Source organism: Balaenoptera musculus, chromosome 2 (assembly GCF_009873245.2).
Source record: "Balaenoptera musculus isolate JJ_BM4_2016_0621 chromosome 2, mBalMus1.pri.v3, whole genome shotgun sequence".
Lineage (NCBI taxonomy): Eukaryota > Metazoa > Chordata > Mammalia > Artiodactyla > Balaenopteridae > Balaenoptera > Balaenoptera musculus.
Window position 1 is genome coordinate 24,000,257 of NC_045786.1, and position 22,362 is coordinate 24,022,618.

General features: G+C 43.5%; 1 protein-coding gene across 1 annotated transcript in view; it reads right to left on the reverse strand.

Moving 5' to 3' along the window:
• Positions 1-22,091, reverse strand: part of ITIH2 (inter-alpha-trypsin inhibitor heavy chain 2) — a 38,088-nt gene extending 15,997 nt beyond the window's left edge. The window contains exons 1-11 of the mRNA XM_036843654.1: positions 21,855-22,091; positions 19,071-19,145; positions 16,113-16,145; positions 14,387-14,556; positions 11,143-11,247; positions 8,710-8,872; positions 6,971-7,078; positions 6,023-6,151; positions 4,506-4,622; positions 2,092-2,260; positions 1,000-1,125 (exon numbers count right to left, since the gene is read on the reverse strand). Coding sequence (XP_036699549.1) covers positions 1,000-1,125; positions 2,092-2,260; positions 4,506-4,622; positions 6,023-6,151; positions 6,971-7,078; positions 8,710-8,872; positions 11,143-11,247; positions 14,387-14,556; positions 16,113-16,145; positions 19,071-19,145; positions 21,855-21,938 — 1,279 coding nt within the window. The 5' untranslated portion in view covers positions 21,939-22,091. The remainder of the gene's footprint in view (positions 1-999; positions 1,126-2,091; positions 2,261-4,505; positions 4,623-6,022; positions 6,152-6,970; positions 7,079-8,709; positions 8,873-11,142; positions 11,248-14,386; positions 14,557-16,112; positions 16,146-19,070; positions 19,146-21,854) is intronic.
• Between the last annotated feature and the right edge of the window lie 271 nt (positions 22,092-22,362).

The window sequence follows — 22,362 nt, forward strand, 5'->3', positions numbered from 1 at the left end:
TGCATTTGTATACATGTATATATGTGTGTGTGTATATATTTTCATATATTTGTGTGTACATGTATATACAGTATACAGATACACATAGAATATCTCTGGAAAGATACACAAGAAACTGGTAACCAGTGACTGGCTCCCGGGACAGGAAATGGATGGTTGAGGGTCAGGAGTAAGAAACTGACAATTTTTTAAGCTTCTTTCCTTTTTTTCCTTAGGATTTTATTCTAAAATTGAATTTTAAAAGTCATCTGATCCAAGCACTGAATCTACGACAAATACACAACAACTGCCATTCTGCCTCGCCCTCCCTCTTTCTAGAACTCTGGTACATTGTCAGGATTGCACCACTGGTTCTCCTTCCACTGAGCTGTGTCAGGCACAGTTAGGTACAACCTTTCTACAAGACGGACTGCAGCGCAATCTAGCATTCACTCTCACTGATGCTTGTCCGTGTAAAGATGCAAATGAAGCAAGTGAAAATAACAGTATATGCAATAGAAGCAGGGAGATGGCGAGCCATTGTGTGGATAAGAAAACACACAGGATGCATCAGAGAGAAGTAATCTGCCCAGGTGCAGTGAGTACATGGGGGAAATTTGGAGAACAGTGGGAGAACAGGTCACTGCAGACTCAGAGGATACATCCTCAACACACACACTCCACACACCACCTCACACACCTTACGCTGAGGAAATAAACACACTGCACAAGTATGTATCAGCAATCCTCATAGCATATGACTCAAATTCGAATGCAAGTTTTCCCACATTGTGGAGGGGAAACTGAGGCATTCAAGAGCATCCTGCCCCCAAACGTCTGGGGACTGCTTTAAGTGGAGTGAATGCTTCAGGGTCAAAAGAATCCTTCTTTTAGGAAGCATGGCTTTAAAATGGTTTAGACACTCAGGCAAATGCCATTTGAGTTCCCATTTTGAGCAAATCACGTTCCCAAGCAACGAGAGTAAAAATATTTATCACTAAAAATGTAAATGATACTCGCCTACTGTCGGATCGCCGTCAGACACCAAAATGATCAGCGAGACTGCGTTGGGGTCCAACAGTCCCAAGTTATTGGCTTCATTCAAAATAAAGATGGCCCGCAGGAGTGCTTCGTTGATATTCGTCCCTGTGAAAGCCACAGAATGTGCTGTTCTGTTACATACTCTTACTTTCCACAGAAACAATCACGTCTTGGGTTCAGGTTCATCTGTCTGGTGATGACTCATGTATAGTTTATTCAGTACCCAAATCATTCGATTGCTTTCCAAATTTTGACCAGGCTGGTCCAGATCCCCCAGTGGAATAAAATATTCACTTTGTAGTAAATGGTTCCCTTAGAGATGAATTAACCCTTTCAAAGCAACAGTCATTTTGTTAACCACCAAACTGAAGTCACCTAATTCAGCCTTGCTGACATACTTGGACACTGTTCTGTAAACAATTATGTGTTATGACATGTGATTTTTTTCTCTTTTTTTAATTGACGTTTAGTTGATTTACAATGTTGTGCTAATTTCTGCTTTACAGCAAAGTGATTCAGTTATACATACATATACATTCCTTTTTTATATTCTTTTCCATGATGGTTTATCTCAGGATATTGAATATAGTTCCCTGTGCTATACGGTAGGACCTTGTTGTTTATCCATCCTGTATATAATAGTTTGCATCTGCTAATCCCAAACTCCTCGTCCATCCCTCCCCCACGTCCCTGTCGCCCTTGGTAACCACAAGCCTGTTCTCTATGTCTGTGAGTCTGTTTCTGTTTCATAGATAAGTTCATTTGTGTCATATCTTAGTGACATCATATGGTATTTGTCTCTCTCTTGCTATGCGAGTCATAAGAAGGCTAGTATCACTTACTGACACCCTTTTCTGAGGATGGAATGGTTAAAAATGTGTGTGGGATGGGGTATGGATTATGCTTTCACCACGACCATAGTATTCATTGTTTAATAATAAATGTATTATTTAAAGCAGACCACTGCAGACTGGGCAAAGACCACTGGGGTAGGGAATCGTATTTCTTAAGTGAACCAAGATTTGAATCCTATGGAAGTTTCTCACTGGGCTGTGGGCTAACCCTACTCACCTCCACTGGGCTGGATTTTGTGAATGTAATTCTTGGCATCTGCAATCTGTGTTTTAGTAGCTGGGACTAAATCGTTTCTCCAGGTTCGAACATTGTGGTTGAAATCAACCATGGAGAAATGGTCTTCAGCGCGTAGATCATCCAATATGGTCTTCATCGCTTCCACTGTCTGTTTTGAGAGAGAATAGAGAAGGGTCTTAATACATAAGCTCTAAGCCTAAGATGAAATGAGGAAGACCAATAATTCATCCTTGTCATCTTTCAAGTACTGGCTCAAGCTATAATTTTTCCAGAAAACGATATAAATCCACTTGAGTCAACACAGATCTACCTCTCCTGTATTCTGAACATGTATTGTCTGTATTTTGATACTTAAACTTTTACTGTCTTCTTTTGTCATGCATGACCAGTCTCACTAGCTTGACTTTAAGTTGAGGATTATGAGCTTCAGGTGTCCCCTCTGTGGTGCATGAAAATCAAATGTACTTCTCAAGTGCATCTACTCAGCCTTCTCATCCACTACCACGTAATTATTGCTTCCCATCTCCTTCCCCTTCAAACCACCAACACCCGCCTCTCCTGTCTCAGTTGATGACCTGGATTCCTACTTCACTGAGAAATGGAAGCAATCAGAAGAAAATTTCCACAACTCCCACCGCCATAAAGTCCCACCTGCCGGTACTTGTACCCATAAACTTTTCCTTCCCGCCTGGTAATGTAGAAGAACCAGTAGTTGTATTTCCGCTTAATGCAAATCCATCCACCTGTGACCTAGATTGCATTCTCTCTCGTCTACTGAAGGACATGGCTCTAGCAACTGCCCTTTGCCTCTCCTGCATCTTGAATTTCCCTCTGTTGGTACATTTCCATAAACAGAGTAACATGCTATCATTTCTCATTCCTTTAAAAACCTCATAATGTACCCACTTGCCCCATTTCTCAACTTCCCTTTGCAATAAAATTCCTTGAAAGAACTGTCTAAACATACTGTCTCCAAATCTTCTTTTCCTATTCTTTCTGAAACACATTCCATTCAGGTTTTCACCATCATCCCTCCACTGAAACATCGCTCGTCAAGGTTGTTGTGAAATCTGGTGGACTATTCTCACCTCATCAGACTCAATCTGAGCAGCGTTTGGACCAACTGGTCACATCTCTCTCCTAATATAACTTCCTCGTCTTCTTCCAGAGCGTTGGACACTCTTGGTTTTCTTCTTCTTTCATTGGCTATTTTTTCTTAGTCTTCTTTGCTGGTTCCTCGTCTTCTCCTCAGATAATTCTAATTACTGGAATAGTGTAAGTTTGACTCTTGGTTTTCTTCTCTTATCTACACTTACTCCTTGATGTTCTCACCTGGTCTCATGGCTGTGAATACCTTCTACATACTCGTGGCTCCTAAGTGTCTATCTCAATATCTCACCTCTGAGCACCAGATCTGTAGAGCCAACAGCCTGCTTAACATGTTCACTTGGGTGTGTAATAGTCATCTCAGACTTCGGTGATGAACTAAGTGCCTGACACATAGTGGGTGCTTAATAAATACTTGTTAAATGAGGGAAGGAAGGAAGGAAGGGAGGGAGGGAGGGGTGAAAAAACTCTTGTATTAGAGCAGTGGTTCTCAACTGAGGGTAATTTTCTCCCCAGGGGATATGTGACAATGTCTGAAGACATTTTCGATTGTCATGACTGGGAGGGTGGGTGCCACTGGCATCTAGTGGATAGAGGCCAGGGATGCTGCTAAACATCTTACAACATATAGCGTGGTCCCCACAGCAAAGGATCAGCCAGCCGAACTGTCAAAAACACCACTGTGGAGACCCGGGTACCGGGGTAGAAGCACAGTGGGCAGGGCCATGTCTTTTCCATCTTTTGGATCCTAGAACAGTAGTGAACACTTGGGTGGTCAGAAATGGTTGTTGAATGAATGAATGGTTAGTTGGTGGTTCAAATTGGTTGAATGGATGGATTGATGAATCAAATAAGAAATTTCCTTGTTTGTTTAGAATTGCATCTATACCATTAACCCTGAATAAGCCTATGTTGAACTCTGAACTGGAAGACGTGAGACAGGATGGCCACCCTCAAGGAATTACAGCATAATTAGAAAATATATGCATACAGTGATGTCAAAGCTATTCATGAACAATGGCAAGGTATTAAAGGGTTATATGCAGAAGAACCAAAAGAATATGAAGCAGAAGAGTGAGCAGAGGTTACACTGAGATGAAAGTTTTCAAAAAGGTGAGCTTTGAATAAATCTCTGCTGTTCAGAAGCCCCCCAGTCTGTGTGACTTCGTTAGCAGCCTGAGCTGAGACAAGCCCTGTGGGGAAGGGGCCTCGAACAACTGCATCATCAGGAGAGGATGAGAAAAGGTAGGGAGCCCCGGGTACCACTGCCCACCAGGGGTACTTACCTGTTTCATTTTTATTCCCCACATTGAGCCACTAACGTCGATGACAAAGAGGATGTTTTTTGGAATTGGGTCCATGTTCTCAGGAGCAAAGAAGTGGACAAAATATCCATTAAACACCTGGAAACCAGAACACATCTGTGAGCCAAACCATTACCAATGTTCGGAATGTAGGAAGACGAGGGTCTGGGGACTGAGAGGGGAGGGGGTGGTCACAGGGAGCAGGAGAGAACAGAGGCTTGGTGTCCACCTGCTTCTCCTCTCTCCTTCCTGCTCCCACTCTGTCCTTCCCTGCGAAGGTCTGAGCCTTCTCAGCAGTTCACCTCCTAGGGTACTTCCCTCCACTCCTGCCACCCCACCCAGTCTTCATCGAGAGCCTCCGTCCCAGGCACCCTGCTAACCGAAGGTGGATCAGGAAGAGTCCCTGCTCTCCTGAGGCTCGCGGGCGATGAAGGACCCAGACAAATAAAGAGGCAATTTGCAGCACAGGGTGTTAAGTCCGTGATCACGAAAAATAAAAGGCTCCGAGAACACCCCCAGTGGCGGTGCATCTAAGTCAGACAGGGGAGTCTTCCCCAGGGAAAGGGCAACTACACTGGACTTCAACGTGGGTTCGTGAGTTTGCAGTTAGGCTGCCAGCGTCGGGGTTGGACTGAGCTGGGGGGTGGGGGCCAGGCCGGGGAAGAGACTTCCAGACAGGGCAGCCCTTGGCACACTTAGGGCTCTATAAGTGGTTCAGCACGATGAATTCAAGGAGTTAGGGCAGAGAACCCACTGGGCAGACCATGAATGACCTTGATGTGCACCCCGGGGAGTCTGGGTTGTTCTAGAAGTTAATGGGAGGAGCTGGATTCCTGATCCCCGCCTCTGTCTTCTCTTGTAGGTGCTAAAGACTGGCTCACCTCATTCTCTTTCCACTGCCCTTTGGTTGCTTCCCCCAGGACATTACAGTGTCCAGCTGTCAGGTGTGTAGCTGTGGACACTTCCCGACCCGCCCCCCCCCATCCCTGGAGAGAAGCACTTGGCTCAAGTGCTTCTCTCATCCCAAGAGAGAGGCTCTTGGCTACTAAGGCCTCATTACTTTAGCACAGGGAAATATGCACACACATCTAAGACGTGACAAAAGAGGAAAGGGAAATGCTCAAGAAATCTCACAAGGAACATAATCTCTGTGCTTTCTTTGATCATCTCATTGCAAAGGGCCTTGGAAGGTTATCGAAAATTCCCATTTTGTGATTTCCTATGGTTCTTCATTCGAGGCCTAGACGTACCTTCCTGGGACAAAGGCATGAGACCCAATGACCTTTATTCAGTTATCTTGACATAAAATGCTCAGCGACACTTAGAGAAATATGCTTTTAGTCCCTTGTCTGCAGCCTTGACACTCACCTGGGCAGCTGGGAACTAACCAGAGGCTGGCAAGGTTTATTCCGGGGTGGGGGGATGAGGGGGGATTATTCAACAAAAAACAGTTCTTAGGCTTTGGCAGGGCCATTCTCCCAGAGTCTGTTTTCACCCACCTGAAGCTCACCGACTTTCTCCTCTCTGTTCACATCATACATCACCACGAGCTCACCATCGACCGCAGTCTCAGAGCAGTTGGAGCATTTTCTTTGCTGTGCTACCGTGGGCTTGAAGGTGACGTGTGCCTGGAAAGAACAGTAGTGTCACAGCCCGGTCTCGGCCCCCCTCCGTCTCCAGGTGAGGAGTTGACAGCTGCACCTTCTCGTGCACACAGGTGGAGGTCAGGGCCATTCTGCATCCGGGCAGCATCGGTGGTCTCGTTGTTGATGGAAGGGATGGTGCCAAAGCATGTGAGGGGGCATCTAACAGCCTGCGGTGCTGTTGGCCTGATTTCAGTCCTTCATAAGAGATTCAAAGAATTCCTCCCTTTCCCCCCAAGGAAGAAACAGCTACCAGCTCTAGAAAGAGTTGGTGAAAGGTTCTTAGAGGACTTCGATCCCTCCAAAGGTGGTTACTATTGGCCATTAAGGCAGAGAGAATTAGGCTGAGTATTTCTTGCTGTGATTAATGAAAATCCACTGTGTATTATGTGAAAACTGTCTTTTTTTGGCTGCGCCGCGCGGCATGCAGGATCTTAGTTCCCCAACCAGGGATCGAACCCTTGCCGCCTGCTGCGGAAGCACAGAGTCTTAACCACTGGACCAGTGGTTTTCAAGTCCCTGTGAAAACTGTCTTTTAGCTACTGGTCAAGTGAAATTACCTGGGGGAAGTGGGACAGGACCCCCAAAAGGGACAGACTCTGGTCAAAATGCAATGAAACAATCAGTAATATTATTCTGTATATCCTGTGGGAGACCCTAGACTTTGCTCAGGAATCACTGTTCCTTCATATAGTTCCCTCAGCTCAGCACCTGACGGCTTTTCTATCCCCCAGAGCAGAGGAGGAGAGCAGAACCCAGGAGCCAGTGGCCTATTAGACTCTGTAACATTAATGCTTGCGGTACCTTCTGGTGTCCTTTAGATACGACGGGAACTCCATCAAAATGCCCATCAAATGTGTCCAGAACATGAAGAAATCTCATTCCCTGAGGTTCAATAATCCACACATCTACCTAGAGGTGGGAAAGAAATTACTCAAAGCATTAAAATATCTTTCAAGATTGAGCAAGAAGCACACTTACTAAGTCCTCTGCTGCTCTTCTCATCCTCAGGATTTCCCAAAGATGACCCAGCATGGCTCCACCATCACTTCTGCAAGTTCTTTAAATTCTGTGTGACACAATGCATCTCACCATGTAGGCTGAAGACCTTTTGGGCAACCCAGTATTCCCCTTCTATTGCTTCATTTCTCTGGGATTTAATTCCCCTTTGTCTACTCTATTTCATTCCATTCTTATTTATTTTTTAAAAATATTTATTTATCTGGCTGCACCAGGTCTTAGTTGCGGCATGCGGGATCTTTTAGTTGTGGCATGTGGGATCTAGTTTCCTGACCAGGGATCGAACCCGGGCCCCCTGCATTGGGAGCACAGAGTCTTAACCGTTGGACCACCAGGAGAATCCCCATTCTATTCTTATTTAGAAACAAGAATGGAATGAGAATTTTACCATGATCCATTCATTCATCCCCTTGAATCTTCTACATCAATGGGCAAATTACAACCTGTCTGTTTCACCTTCCTATGCGTCAAATGCAGAGCAGGTTGAACTGTGCACTTCCCTGGGTTTCTTCCAGTTCTGCTCTGCCTCTTACACAAGTGTTCACGTGATGTCAATAAGAATCGAGCCAAGAAAAGAGCAGCTCAGTTCTCAAGGCAAGAGGTGAAGATTACAGCAGAGGTGAGTTCAAATCGGTAGCCAATGCCCTGCCACAGGCATTGCTCTCGAGGTGAAGAGAGCTGGGGTGCAATGTGAGGAACGTGGAGCAGATGAAGACGACTACGTCAACCTTCACTGAGCTCCTATTATTTGCCACCTACTTCCATAAGCTCATCTCACTGGTAACCAAGGAATCTAAGAACGTTGTAGTACCCTTTTCACAGGTGAGAATATTGAGGCTCAGGATAACTTGTCCCATGTTGGAAGGTCAGTGTAGTGGGTTAAATGGAGCCCCCCCAAAGACATGTCTACATCAAATCCCTGGAAGCTGTGACTACTACCTGATTTGGAAAAAGGGTCTTTGCAGATGCAATAAAGGATCTTGAGATGAGATCATCCTGTACTACCCAATGGGCCCTAAAGTCAACGACAAGTGTTCTTATAAGAGCAAGGCAGAGGGAGACTCGAGACACTCAGAAGACACTCAGAAGAGGTCACACCCTGGTGATGTGACCAGGGGGGCAGAGATTAGAGCGATGTGGCCACAAGTCAAGGAATGCCAGCAGCTTCCAGATACCAGGAGAAGCAAGGACAGACTCTCCCTGGCAGCCTTTAGGCGCGTAGCCCTGCCAACACGTTGATTTCAGACTCCCGTCCTCCAGAACTGTGTGCGAAGGCGTTTCTGTTGCTCTCAGCCACCCAGTGTGTGGTCATTTGTTACAGCAGGCCACAGGAAGCTGACACAGCTAATAAGGAGATAAGCTGGCACTGAAATCCACAAGGGAGTGGCCTGCTTGACTCCAAACCCAGAGTCCTTTCTGCACACCACCCTGACCTGCAGTGTCGAGTGGCATGGAACACCACAAGGAGTGGGGACAGGCAGAAAGCACAGATGAGGGACAGAGCCGTAGGAGGATGGGCTCACCTCCAGGTGCTTGGCCAGTCGTCCCGGCTGCAGGTGGAGCCTGTGCTCGTAGGACCCCAGCTTCCTCCACTTCACTTCCTGGTAATGAAGTTCAAACTGCACCTTTGCTCCGGGGGCGATGTTCACTTCGGTTTTGAAGTTCTCCATATCGAGGGCTCTGCTCCTAAAGGTGCAAGGCCCCCACATGAGTCATCAGAGGCAGAACCTACGCAGAGGGCAGCCGGGCTTCCCTGGGCTAACAACCTGCTCAGTGTTCAGAAGAATGAACGGTACGTACAGTAGAGGTAACTGCAACTTCTAGATAAATTTCATTCCACCAGCCTGGAATTTTCTTCTCCTCTCCTACCTGATCTTTTTCTTCCAGAGCTTCTTACAGATTTGAGTGTCATCTGCAAAGAGCTACTAGTTATTGATCACCTACTATGTACCAGGAACTGGACACACATATCATTGCTATTATAGCAGCTCTGCAAGCTGGATCCCAATACCCTGTTATCAAATGATGACAGGTGAGGCTCACAAAGGGTAAGTAATCACTCTAGACCACACGGTGAGTCAGTTGTACGGTAGGAACTCAAACCCAAGTTTAGATGATTCCAAAGACAGCACGCCTTTCCTCTACTGCTTTTGAGACTCGTTCTAGAGATTCTTTATATTTTGAAAGTCTTCAGAAAGAAGACATCTATTATTTCATCAAACTGAATGTGTATTTCCAGCACTAATGCCTTATTTAGTCCCATACACACCAAGTCCAATGTGATCATTAATCTTGAGGTGTTTATGGTTTTAAAGAGAAAACAGCAGGACTGTCAAATGAGGGAGATTTGAGCATTAGGAGAAACAATGGGTGATTAAAAAAAAAAATTAAACGGCTAAATAAGCAAGGTGAGACCATGCATAATGGGATCGTTTGGGATCAGGGAAGTACCATGAAGAAATGAGCTTGGGATACAGGGCAGCTGAAGAAAAAGACGAGCACGGCCGGGTACAGAGCTTAGGAGTAGAGCATGGGGTGAGAGGCCTGATGTATCTGGGTGGTGGGGGGGCAGGCTACAATGTGAGCTCTGTGTTCTCTGCTGTATCCGCAGTACCTGGAGGAGTTTCTGCTGTAAAGAAATATTTGTGGAATGAAGAAATAATAAATGGATGGATGATGTGGTCAAAGTGATGGGTAAAGACGGCAAAATGATACTTAAAGCACTTATTAACCTGGATGCATGCTGGAGATGTTCCCCTGGCTTGGAATTTCTCCTGTCCTTTCTCCTGGCTGAATTCTATTAATCTCTTTGGGCTCAGCTCAAACATCGAGTCTTCTGTGATGATCTTCTGGACCCCCGGGCAGAACTGTTCACTTGGTACTTGGAACTCCCATAGGGTTTTGTACCATCTCTACATTAGCGCATTATACCATTATATATTACCCCATTATATATTATATATATTACACGTACCTATATAATATATATACTGTAGTCACCTATATGGTATATATGTTATAGTCACCTATATATTATATATATTACAGTCACCTATCTGTTATATATATTACAGTCATCTGTTACATATATTATAGTCACCTGTATGTTATATGTATTATAGTCACCTAAATATTATACATATTACAGTCACCTGTATGATATATATATTATAGTCACCTATATGCTATATATGTTATGGTCATCTATATGTTACAGTCACCTATACACTGTTGGTTCCGTGGCCATCTCCTCCACTGGCCTGACGGTGTTTGTTGCAGCGTTGCTGTCACCTTTGACAGAGCTGGGTACAGTGTTAACATTCAGTGCATTTTTTTGAATGAATGAACACATGAATGAAATGAAAAGAACTTCAACTAAGGGGAAATTTGGGCGTACGGAGGAGGAGGAGGAGGAGGAGATGAAGAAAAAAAGGTGGCAGGATCTGAGAGCAGCTTAGATACGCAGTGTGGGATCAGTGAACATTCCTCTGACATTTCTGGTGGGAGAGGCTGCCTCTTTGAGGGTGGCATGGCATTTCCAGTGTCTTATTTAAGACCATAAGGGGAAAAAAATAAACAGAATCTAAACTAAGTAACTGGTGCTGAAAAAGGTACCACTCCATAAAAATAGGCCAAGAAAATCATTAAGACAAATTCCAAACCTTTCTTTCTGTGTATGTGGTCAGTGCTGTAACAAGATCACCAATACTTCCGTAGTTCCTCTCTGTACTCTGCTGAGAATCAGTGTTTAGTGACAGGACAGCCATCTACATGCAAGGCAAGCTATGTAAGGCTAACACGTGTGAGATCATCCAAAACTCATGTGTTGCAGGAGGCCTTAGGGAAACAGGAATGGCGATACCTAACTCTGCCCCCTGAGGGTGAGGTTCTGTGCCTTCCTGGAGGCTGGTTTTGGGGTTAAGCAGGGGCAGCAGTGGATGAGGACCCCTCCTTACCTCACCAATCCAGCCATTTTGCCTTTTGCTCTGGCCTGCGAGTAGAGGGCCCGGCCCACCGTTTTCTCCTTAACAGAACTAGTAAATGTCGTGCCATCCACAGTCCTAAAAAATGACAGAGGGCCTACAGTTGGTCCAAATAGTAGTCTTAGCCCAACAAACAAACAACAAGCCAACAACCCAACCAGGTGGACTTAATGAATTATTATCATTTTGAACCTGCAGGAAACACGGAGACGTTTGCATATTTCACAGGAGTCCCTTTATCTGATGGTGTGATTAAGAGAGGTGAGGTGGGCTCCCATCCTAAAAGCTTCCTCTCGCATATTGTAGTGTTAAAATGTTTCTTCCTAACGTTCATAGCAGCACTATTTACAATGGCCAAGACATGGAAGCAACCTAAGTGTCCATCGACAGAGTAATGGATCAACAAGATGCGGTACATATATACAATGGAATACTACTCAGCATAAAAAAGAATAAAATAATGCCATTTGCAGCAACATGGGTGGACCTACAGATGATCATACTAAGTGAAGTAAGTTGAACAGAGAAAGACAAATATCATATGATATCGCTCATATGTGGAATCTAAAAAAAGTGATACAAATGAACTTATTTACAAAACAGAAAGAAACTCACCGACTTAAAGAACAAACTGATGGTTACCAAAGGGGAAATGTGGAAGCGGGAGAGGTACATTAGGAGACTGGGATTATCATATACACACTACTGCATATAAATAGATAACCAACAAGGACCTACTGTATAGCACAGGGAACTCTACTCAATATTCTGTAATAACCTAAATGGGAAAAGAATTTGAAAAAGAATAGATGCATGTATATGTGCAACTGAATCACTTAGCAGTACACCTGAAATTAACACAACATTGTAAATCAACTATACTCCAATATAAAAAAAATTTTTTAATGTTTCTTCATTTTCCAGTTTTACCCTTCAGATTAAGGGTTGTTCTCTTGTGCATCCCTTTGGAATGACAAATGTGCCGAGGATTGGTGACTGAAAAGTCACTAGTTATCTGGCTGACTTTTGGTTTATAAGATCATTCTCCCGTGTGTTAAGGATCTGGGGTGGCCTGGGGGCATTCCGCTCTCCTGTGAGGGTGGAAAAGAGCAAAGAAAGATAAAGAAAGGTGCTTGTCAATCTCTTCGAAAAGTTTGTGTTTATCTCTCCAATATCTCCCTCGGGGACCTCTGTGTGCTCATGTCACCTCTGTCTTTTAGCTGGCCATCACCTAATCCGTCCCAATAATGATTAGTTGGAGCAGTCGAATGACAGAATTTTAGAAGCAAAATGGAACATCTGGCCTTCAAATGGGCAGTATCTCTCCCCAAGGAGGTATTTAGAAGTGCGTGGAGAAGTTTTTGGCTGTTCTGATGACTGAGAAGGGCTACTGGCATTATGGGATGACCCCAAGAGTGCTAGACATTCTGCAACGTGAGGTGGAGTTTCCTGTCCCAAATGCCAACAGCACGCTTGTCGAGCATGCTTGGTTCACCTCTGTAGGTGAGAGAAATCAGAGCCAAGGAGACAAGCGACTTGCTTGAGGTCACACACTTGCTCAGAGGTAGAGCTAGAACTGGACCCCGTGTGCCCAGGTCGGCACTATTTCCATCAAATCATGCTAAGGTTCGAAGACCAAAAAGTTTTTATGACAAAAGGAAATAATCTCTAATGGTGGAATATTCGGAACCTTGATAAATAGGCAGGAGAAGTTTTTTGACTGGAGATGGAGGTCTGTGCAGTTCATGTTAAATTGTGGTGATGTAAGGAGCTATCTTCTCTGATCTTATACATTCAGCCGGGAGTACAGAGAGATCAAAATAAACATATATTTCACAATTCTGTCTTTCGTCACCTCAAATCTTCTAAGGAATGAGATGAGGACGAATTGAAAGAATGAAGGAAAACGGAAAGATGAGATACCTGGAATATCTAGTCATATAGTTTAAAAATAAGAATTTATTAAACTAGTTTTAATATAATGTTTTAGACAGTGTCATATAATACCACTACATAAAAGCTTTTCCTTCTACATTTGCTTTTTAGAAAAGGCTGACTAAAAAAATTTTTTTCGGAAATAAATTTCTCAGACAATTCAAAGGATTCAAAATCCATGAATTCCAATTCCAAAAAGTCCAATTCCAAGTCACAAATTGCCTTTTTTCCCCCTAACCTTTGTTTTGTTTAGAAGCTTTGTTTTGTTTAGAAAATGTAATTAAAATGGCTCTGTCATTTTTAGAAGCCAAAGTGCTTGGTATTTGAACCTTTTATTTTATTTATTCCTCTATTGGCAGAACAGGGAAAGTTTACCCTTGATGAATGAAGCCTCAGGGTGGGAACAAAATAACTGGCCTTCACTATTTGAAAGACATTGGGGTGGTTTAAAATTTTTTTATTATGGCAATCTTTAAGCAAACAAAAAAACAATAATGTAAGACACCTCCATGAAACCATCACTGAGTTACACCATTATCAATACTCAGCCAACCTCCATTGTCTATACCCCCTCCTTCCACCTCATTTATTCTGAAGCCAATCTCAGATAGCTGACCATCTCATCCTTGAACACTTCAGTATGCATTTTGTAGGGAATTTTTTAAGAATTCTTTTGTGAATAGAACTAGAGTCATCGAGTAGGAAATGGAATGGATTTCAATTAAGTGGCAGAAATAATTCTAAGCGCTGCCAACCACTGAGTGAACTGCCTTGGAAAGTAGTGAGTTTATCATTAAGGAGATATTCAAGTCAAGCCTGGATAATTCACTTGTCAGCGGCTACACAGAGGAATTCAAGCGCTGGACACGTGACTGGATTTAATCAGCGGTTCTCCACTTTTTCTTCCCCATAAAGAAACATGTGACAGATGATGCTGACCTGCCACCTCCTACACACTCATATATGGTTTCCTGTAACCCAGGGCAACTCCATATATTTTTCTCTCCCCAAGTAAGTGGGAGGTTGTTACCACAGAGATAGGCTTAAGGATGCTTTAATTTATTAGAAAAGAAAAGCAAATGCTTCATAAATTCTGTTACTCTGAACAGACGCAAAATACTGGGACCCACCCCAAGATGACTCTTGATGTCCAGTGGGACCACAGCTCTGAAAGCGAGAACCACTGGAATAGGTGGCCATTAAGGTCCATCCTAACTGCGACGGGGTTCAATTCTGTGAGCAGAGCATATCCAGTTTCTGGTTCTGCACAGGAGTTACTCACATGGAGAAGTTGGAGATGAAGGCTCCTTTGGGAATCTGCACATCGAACACGACATTCTGAGGCTGTGGGGAGTGGTTCACCACTTTGGTCTGGATGACAGTGTTGGCCATTCGGGAAGTGATAGTAGACCGGACTTTATAGCTATAAAGAGTCACTTGATCAACATCTTCCTGTAATTGGTGAGAAAATACAACTGTACTCAGAGAAAAATGACACAGAACTTCACTACGTATTCAATGCTAACATTGGTCCATTTTATTACAAACAATTCTAAGGCATCGTTAAGCGTATAACTCAGGTATTACTAAGCATTCTCCTAACTTCTTGGAATACCCCTCAGGCAGAAGCCTGAGATATCTTTTCTTTTTTTTTTTTTGTCATTAGTAAACTTTAATGTGCCCCTTTCAGAACCAAACAGATCAAAGATTAAAAAAGCAAAGTCATAAATTAAATAAATATCAACAACAATAAAAATTTAAAAGTCAGAGGAAAAATGAAATTAAAATAAATAAAATTTAATAACAAAAGGCCTGAGATATCTTGAGATGCCTTTCAAGCGCTATGAGTCTATTAAAAATGATTTTAAAGGTTAGAATACGAGGAGAAAATGGTTGTGGGGAAGCAAGATTGGATTACGAAAGCGCAGGAAATAACTTCGAATTCAGGGCCAGAGGGAAGGAAGGATGCAGGACTGCAGCGTTGGAAGGGGACCTGGGCACTTCCAGGGGTACGGTGGGGTGGAAGACACATGTGGTCCCCAAAGCCCCACACTGCCACCTACCTTCTTCAACCTTATCTACTGTAATTTCACCTTCCCGCAGTCCTCTTGTCCTTTCCCAAATTAAAACAAAACATGAGAATGCTGATGGATGTGAGCAAAGAACAGAATATCTTGCAGACGGCGTTTTGATGCAGTCCAGTACTCTGGACCCCTAATCCCAATCCTTCTCTACTGATTTAAGGCAGTTCCAGTATCCGTATGCTCAAAGACAAAGTACTGCAAACGCACATCTTTTAGGAGGTGACTCTAAACTGTCAGGATTATGGCAGTGATGTGACCCACTAGGTTTTGCTTTTTTCTCCGAAAGGTTTTGCTTATTTCAATACTAGGTGTCATATCCCTAAACTCTGTCATCCAAGATTAAACCTTTCAACACATTAACATCCAGCCCACATCAAGCTGAGATAAAACCCAGGTTACATTGTTTGTCCTTCTTCCCCCTTAAACCAGAGCTTCTCACAGTTGTTGTCAGTTCAGAGCAGGAAGCCCAGGGAACCCCTTCCTCTTGATGTTTTCTTGCCACAGGAAGCTCTACTCCGAACATCTCAGGGAATCGGGCCATTTCATGTTTGAGTGCTTTTTCCACACTCACGCTTTACCCTCCAAAGCTGTTAGGTGTCCTATTTTAAATCAAAACTGTTCTGTTGGAATAAATACACAGTTTTTATTCCAAAAACACCTACACTGTTGGCAAAACTTGCGAAAGTAAAGAGAAGGGACATTTTCAGCTCCTGGGGACAGCTCTCCCGGCTGCATACAAACTGCACCCTTTCATGCTGAATTTTAGACACACTTCCAAACAGAACTGGGCAAGGGGGTATTTCGAAAGTCAGGTAAACATTCTCAGTGATGAAGACAAAGGAGGCACCCGTATTGATTTCTCGATAATAGGTAACAGAAAAGTCATTCAGACATCAATTTTTAACAAAATCAAAGTAAACTTACCATAATTTCTCCAGATTCTCCAGAAACACTCCTCTGTGAAAGGAAGTTGGATAATCATTCTTCAGAAGCGTGTTGCTTATTACCTTGAGGGCAAAAACTGTTTTCTCAAAATATACTTTCTCAAAAGATATTTTTTTCCTTCAGTGCTGAGCTATAACTCATTCACTGGAACCAAGACATAATTATCAAATATTCTTGAATGCTATTTTCCCACTGGTGTGTTTCTGTGAACAAATGTCTCAGTCACTTTTTGGTTGCATGCCCATCATCCTTTGATACAATGCTAAAACCTATGTTTTCAAATGAAAATGTTCAACCAAACTTAAGCTGAGTAGCACAGATCACCTTTATCCTATTTGTCTGACTGATTGTTTTCTCAGCAGCAGAGTCTTTCCTCAAAGCCAGGCAGCGGGAAGGCGTGTCTGTCTCTTCCACTAGATGAAGCTACATGGGAGCAGAGACTTGGATGCATTTCCTCCTTCGTGTAGCCCCTGAGTCAAGCACGGTGGAAAATTCTGTACTCTAACCGCTATGCTAGAGAAGTACAGTAAGTCCCCTACATACGAACCTTCAAGTTGCGAACTTCTGAAGATGCGAATGTGCATTCCATCAACATCAGGCATAAGTGAAATCGCAGCTTGCCCTCCGTCTCCTACTTCTGACGATCCTTCAGCTCTACCATCTCCCACCTCCTCTCCCTCCTCCAGGCAGTAACTCTTCTTGCCTGTTCACTCGATGCCATCCCCTGTATGCCAGCTGTTGTACTGTACTACTGTACTTTTCAAGGTACTGTACTGTACGATTAAAAATGTTTTCTTGGGACTTCCTGGTGGTGCAGTGGTTGGGAGTCCGCCTGCCAGTGCAGGGGACATGGGTTCAAGTCCTGGTCTGGGAGGATCCCACATGCCGTGGAGCAGCTAAGCCCGTGTGCCACAACTACTGAGCCTGTGCTCTAGAGCCCACGAGCCACAACTACTGAGCCCATGTGCCACAACTACTGAAGCCCGCGCACCTAGAGCCCGTGCTCCACAAGAGAAGTCACGGCAATGAGAAGCCTACGCACCACAATGAAGACCCAACGCAGCCAAAAATAATAAATAAATAAATTTTAAAAATTAAAATCAAAAACATTATTTTAAAAGTTTTATTTTTTGTGTTTGTTTTTTATGCATTATTTGTGTGAGAAGTATTATAAACCTATTACAGTAGGTTTATAGCCGATTGTGTTAGTTGGGTACCTAGGCTAACTTTGTCACGCTTACGAACAAATTGGACTTGCCGAACGTGCTCTCAGCACGGAACTCATTCTTATGTAGGGGACTTACTGTATCCACATGAATGACTGTCCTGTGGGCATGGAAAACTGACTGGCTTTAGAGTGATGCGTGAACCTTTAATGTCAGATGGATTTTAAAGTAATAATTAAGGTGTGGGACATTAGCTTAGCTTGCCTGATTTGGGGTGAGTTGAAATTTTAGGGGGTATTATGTGACATAGTGAGGCCAATGACTGCCTTCTTCTAGACTTTTTTTTTAATTGAAGCATAGTTTATTTATTTATTCATTTTTGGCTGCACTGGGTCTTCGTTGCTGCACGCAGCCTTCTCATTGTGGTGGCTTCTCTTGTTGTGGAGCACCGGCTCTAGGCACACGGGCTTCAGTAGTTGTGGCTTGCTGGTTTCAGTAGTTGTGGCTCACGGGCTCTAGAGCACAGGCTCAGTAGCTGTGGCGCACGGGCTTAGCTGCTCCGCGGTATGTGGGACCTTCTGGGGCCAGGGCTCGAATCTGTGTCCCCTGCATTGGCAGATGGATTCTTAACCACTGCGCCACCAGGGAAGCAGTGTTAGTTTAGTGTTAGTTTCAGGTGTACAGCAAAGTGATTTGGTTATACCTACATATATATCTATTCTTTTTCAGATACTTTTCCCTTATAGTTTATTACAAAATACCGAGTATAGTTCTCTGTGCTATACAGTAAGTCCTTGTTGGTTATCTATTTAATTTTATTTATTTTTTGGCCATGCTGTGCAGCTTGCATGATCTTAGTTCCCCAACCAGGGATCGAACCTGTGCCTCCTGCAGTGGAAGCGTGCAGTCCTAACCACCGGACCACCAGGGATGTCCTGGTTATCTGTCTTATATATAGTAGTGTGTATCTGTTAATCAACTTCCTAATTTATCCCTCTCCCCCTTTCCCCTTTGGTAATCCTAAGTTTGTTTTCTATGTCTGTGGGTCTTTTGGACTTTTTGAATGCAATTCCCAACGATGAAGTTTTCCCTTTTAGATGAAGACCCTGACGTGAGGACTTGCCTACTGGGTTTTAATATTATCGGTCTACAAAAAGCCTGGACTTGCAGCAGGTCAAAAATTCGTACCCGCACAAAAGATGTCATAGGTCAGCTTAGAGTTGCTTCCACAAATACCTCCTTTTTTAGCACCTGGGCTCTACATGGGAGAAGCCAAACCCTTCTTGGCCCCCTGGAGAACTCACCCCATGAGTTAGAGCATTTTATCTGTGCTGTTGCTGGCATCCGGGAGAAGACCGCCAGCATGGTCAGGTCCCCTGTGCTCTCTGAGCAACTCCCCGAGACAGTAGTGACGCAGACTGGTAGGAGAGCACGTGCGGCCCCAATAGGAAGTGTCCTAAGAGGAAACTCTTCCATACAAGGCAGTAAAACTATCCCATAATCTTAAACTTTGAAGAAAACACATAGCCATGTATTCTCTAAGGGACCAAGGTGACCATTACAGTTTGAAGATGAACAGACAGCCATGTGGAGGTTTCCCTTTATTTCAGCTGGACAGTGTTTCCCCCGGGTGTAAAACCACCGGACTCTTTGCTGCTAAAAAAACATGCTCTTGAGAAAATGTAGCAAAAATCACCTCAATCCTTCTCTTATTTCTTCAATCATGATCTCTTTCACTTATTTTCCCTTTTGCAACTGAGGTTTACTGTACCTGGTACCTCCGGTTCTCTGGCACAAATTGAAATTTGCCTGGGGCCAGTTCCACAAGGTCTCCATATTCTGCAAACTTAAAAAAGAATTTAGGATGTTTATTTCTATCAACAAAAAACAGGGAGCTGGTGACAGGCATAAGGTACTGTATTCAATATATTATTTTGTCTTGTTTTCTATATCTCTGGGCAATCTCATTTTTTCATACAATGATTTCTTTTTTTTTAATTGAAGTATAGTTGATTTACAATGTTTCAGGTGTACAGCAAAGTGATTCAGCTATATATATACATATAATCTATTCTTTTTCACTGTCTTTTCCCATACAGCTTATTACAGAGTATTGAGTAGAGTTCCCTGTGCTATATATACAGTAGGTCCTTGCCATTTATCTATTTTATATATAGTAGTGTGTATCTGCTAATCCCAAATCCCTAATTTATCCTTCCCCCCTTTTCCCTTTGGAACTATTAAGTTTGTTTTCTGTGTCTGTTACAATGATTTCTTTTTTTTTTTTTCTCTCTAGTGTGGAGAGCAGGGGCTACTCTTCATTGCAGTGTGCGGGCTTCTAATTGCGGTGGCTTCTCTTATTTTGGAGCACGGGCTCTAGGCATGCAGGCTTCAGTAGTTGCAGTACATGGGCTCACTAGTTGCAGCATGCGGGCCCTATAGCACTCGGGCTTCAGTAGTTGTGGCACACGGGCTCAGCAGTTGTGGCTCACTGGCTCTAGAGCACAGGCTCAGTAGTTGTGGTGCACGGGTTTAGTTGCTCTGCGGCATGTGGGATCTTCCCGGACCAGGGCTTGAACCCGTGTCCTCTGCATTGGCAGGCAGATTCTTAACCACTGCGCCACCAGGGGAAGTCCCTACAATGATTTCTTTAATATATTTGTTTGCTAGTTACGTCTCAGAGGTGAGTAAATGAGAGTTAGTATCTCCAAATTTGCTGGAGGCAGGAGTTCATTTCTGAGTTTGCCTGAAGATGATGGGATATCCCAGTAGGGGTTACAGTAGCCCAGTGATCAAGTAGGTGCCTGGCAGAAGTACTGGGTAGATCTTGGGGGCATCAGAGGTGTCTTACTAGGTAAATGTGGACCACTATCCATTGAGTTAGAAATGGCGATGTGAAAGGAATGCCAGTAAGTGACTGAAAAAGCACAAACACATTTGGATATCTTGCCTCCAACTCCTGGCTTCGTCAATGAGATTTCCAACATACTCTGGTAGTTTTTTAAGTGTTAGAAAATATGATAGTTTCTAGGCAGACAGGGTGATTTTTTTTTCTTGCAAATATGCCATCGTGTTCTTTGGCATCTTTGTAGGTAATCCACTCTGTAAGTATCACAAGCCGCTGCGCCTTCTAGGATATTCCCAGAATACATGCTGCTTTTCTGGCATCAAAATAGCTCTTGGGGCTTCCCTGGTGGCGCAGTGGTTAAGAATCCCCCTGCCAATGCAGGGGACACGGGGTTTGAACCCTGGTCCAGGAAGACCCCACCCAACCCGCGGAGCAACAAAGCCCATGAGCCACAACTACTGAGCCTGAGCTCTAGAGCCCGCAAGCCACAACTACTGAAGCCCACATGCCTAGAGCCCGTGCTCCGCAACAAGAGAAGCCACCGCAATGAGAAGCCCACGTACTGCAACGAAGAGTAGCTCCCGCTCCCCACAACTAGAGAAAGCCCGCGTGCAGCAACAAAGACCCAACGCAGCCAAAAATAAATAAATAAATTTATAAAAAAAAAAAAAAAAGCTCTTATATGACTTTCAGTCCAAGACTTTCAATATGTTGGGGATGATCAAGGGTCTGAAGTGAAGACCTTGAGCTCCCCAGGAGTAATTCCTACACTCTGCCCGTCCATTTGCCCTATCTTCCCCTTTAACAGGAATATTAAGTGTCCTTAATTTGGAAATCATTTTCACTTAGGTATGACAAACAAAGTGCTTTGAAAATGACGTTTCTATATACTCTTAAGTAAAAGAGTGATAATGATATTTCATAATAATAGTTATGAGAGCTAATAATTATTAAGTTCTTCCTCAGGTTTGCACTGTGCTGGGTAGTTTACATATGTCACTTAATCCTTATAACAACCCTTTGGGTTAGATCAATTATTATCCCCAATTTTTTAGATAAGGAGGGGGCAGCTGTACTTCGTAAACGGTACACTATGGGGCCGGGCTATGAACTTGGTTCTCATGCAAAACCTGTTAATGCTTTAAAGGGTAAATATATGTTCCAGAACTTATGGTTACCGGGGGGAAGGGAGGGGGAGAGGGATAGTTAGGGAGTTTGGGACTGACATGTACACACTGCTATATTTAAAACAGATAACCAACAGGGACCTACTGTATAGCACAGGGAACTCTGCTCAATATTATACAACAACCTAAATGGGAAAAGAATTTGGAAAAGAATAGATACATGTATAATTGAATCACTTTGATGTATGCCTGAAACTATCACAACACTGGTAATCAACTATACGCCATATAAAATAAAAAGTTAAAAATCCTTATCACAAGGGGAAAACACTGTAACTATGTATGTGAGAGATATTAAAGACATTGTAGAGATCATTTTCCAATATATACAAATATTGAATCAAAAAAAGGGTAAATACAGGTTCCAGTAATTATAATAGTGAACACGTCTACTCAGATTAATTTTATCATGAATTTCCATTCCACACAGAATACCGTCCTTGAATAGCAACAGGTAACAAGTTATTTACCAAGCTAACATATGGGGCCGACAGCAAGGAAGTCTTCTGGAAGCACTTACCTCTGAAAGTCCATTGGTGGGGATTTCGAAGCCCTGTGATTCAGAAAGGAGGAAGCATACAAGAAAGCACATGAGCCCCTTCATTGTGCTAGGTTGCTCTGCCCAGCTCTCCAGTGCCGGGTCTGGAAGGAGCCCACTGTTCCCTGAGCCACGGTCAGAGGGACAACAGAGCCGTACAGTTGGTTTTCAAAAAGAGAATTGAGAGAAAAGAGAAGAAGAGAGCTCTCAAACTTTGCTCCAAAACAGGACAAATATTTGTTCTGGAGTTCAAACTTAAGCTGGGGTGGGGGGGTGGATCACACACCCAGAGGTTATTCAAACAGCAGAGCTGGGGGCAGTCCCTGGGCTGTGAGAGCAAGGCAGGGTCGGACAGATATGCAGTGCTTTTTTTTTTTTTCCTTTTGCTGATTTCTGTTCATCTTAAAATCAGAGAGTCCTAAAGATCAGCATCATCTTCTTTGAAAGACCAGGTGAGGCACGTGACTGAGAAATCGAGTCAGAGAGGAAA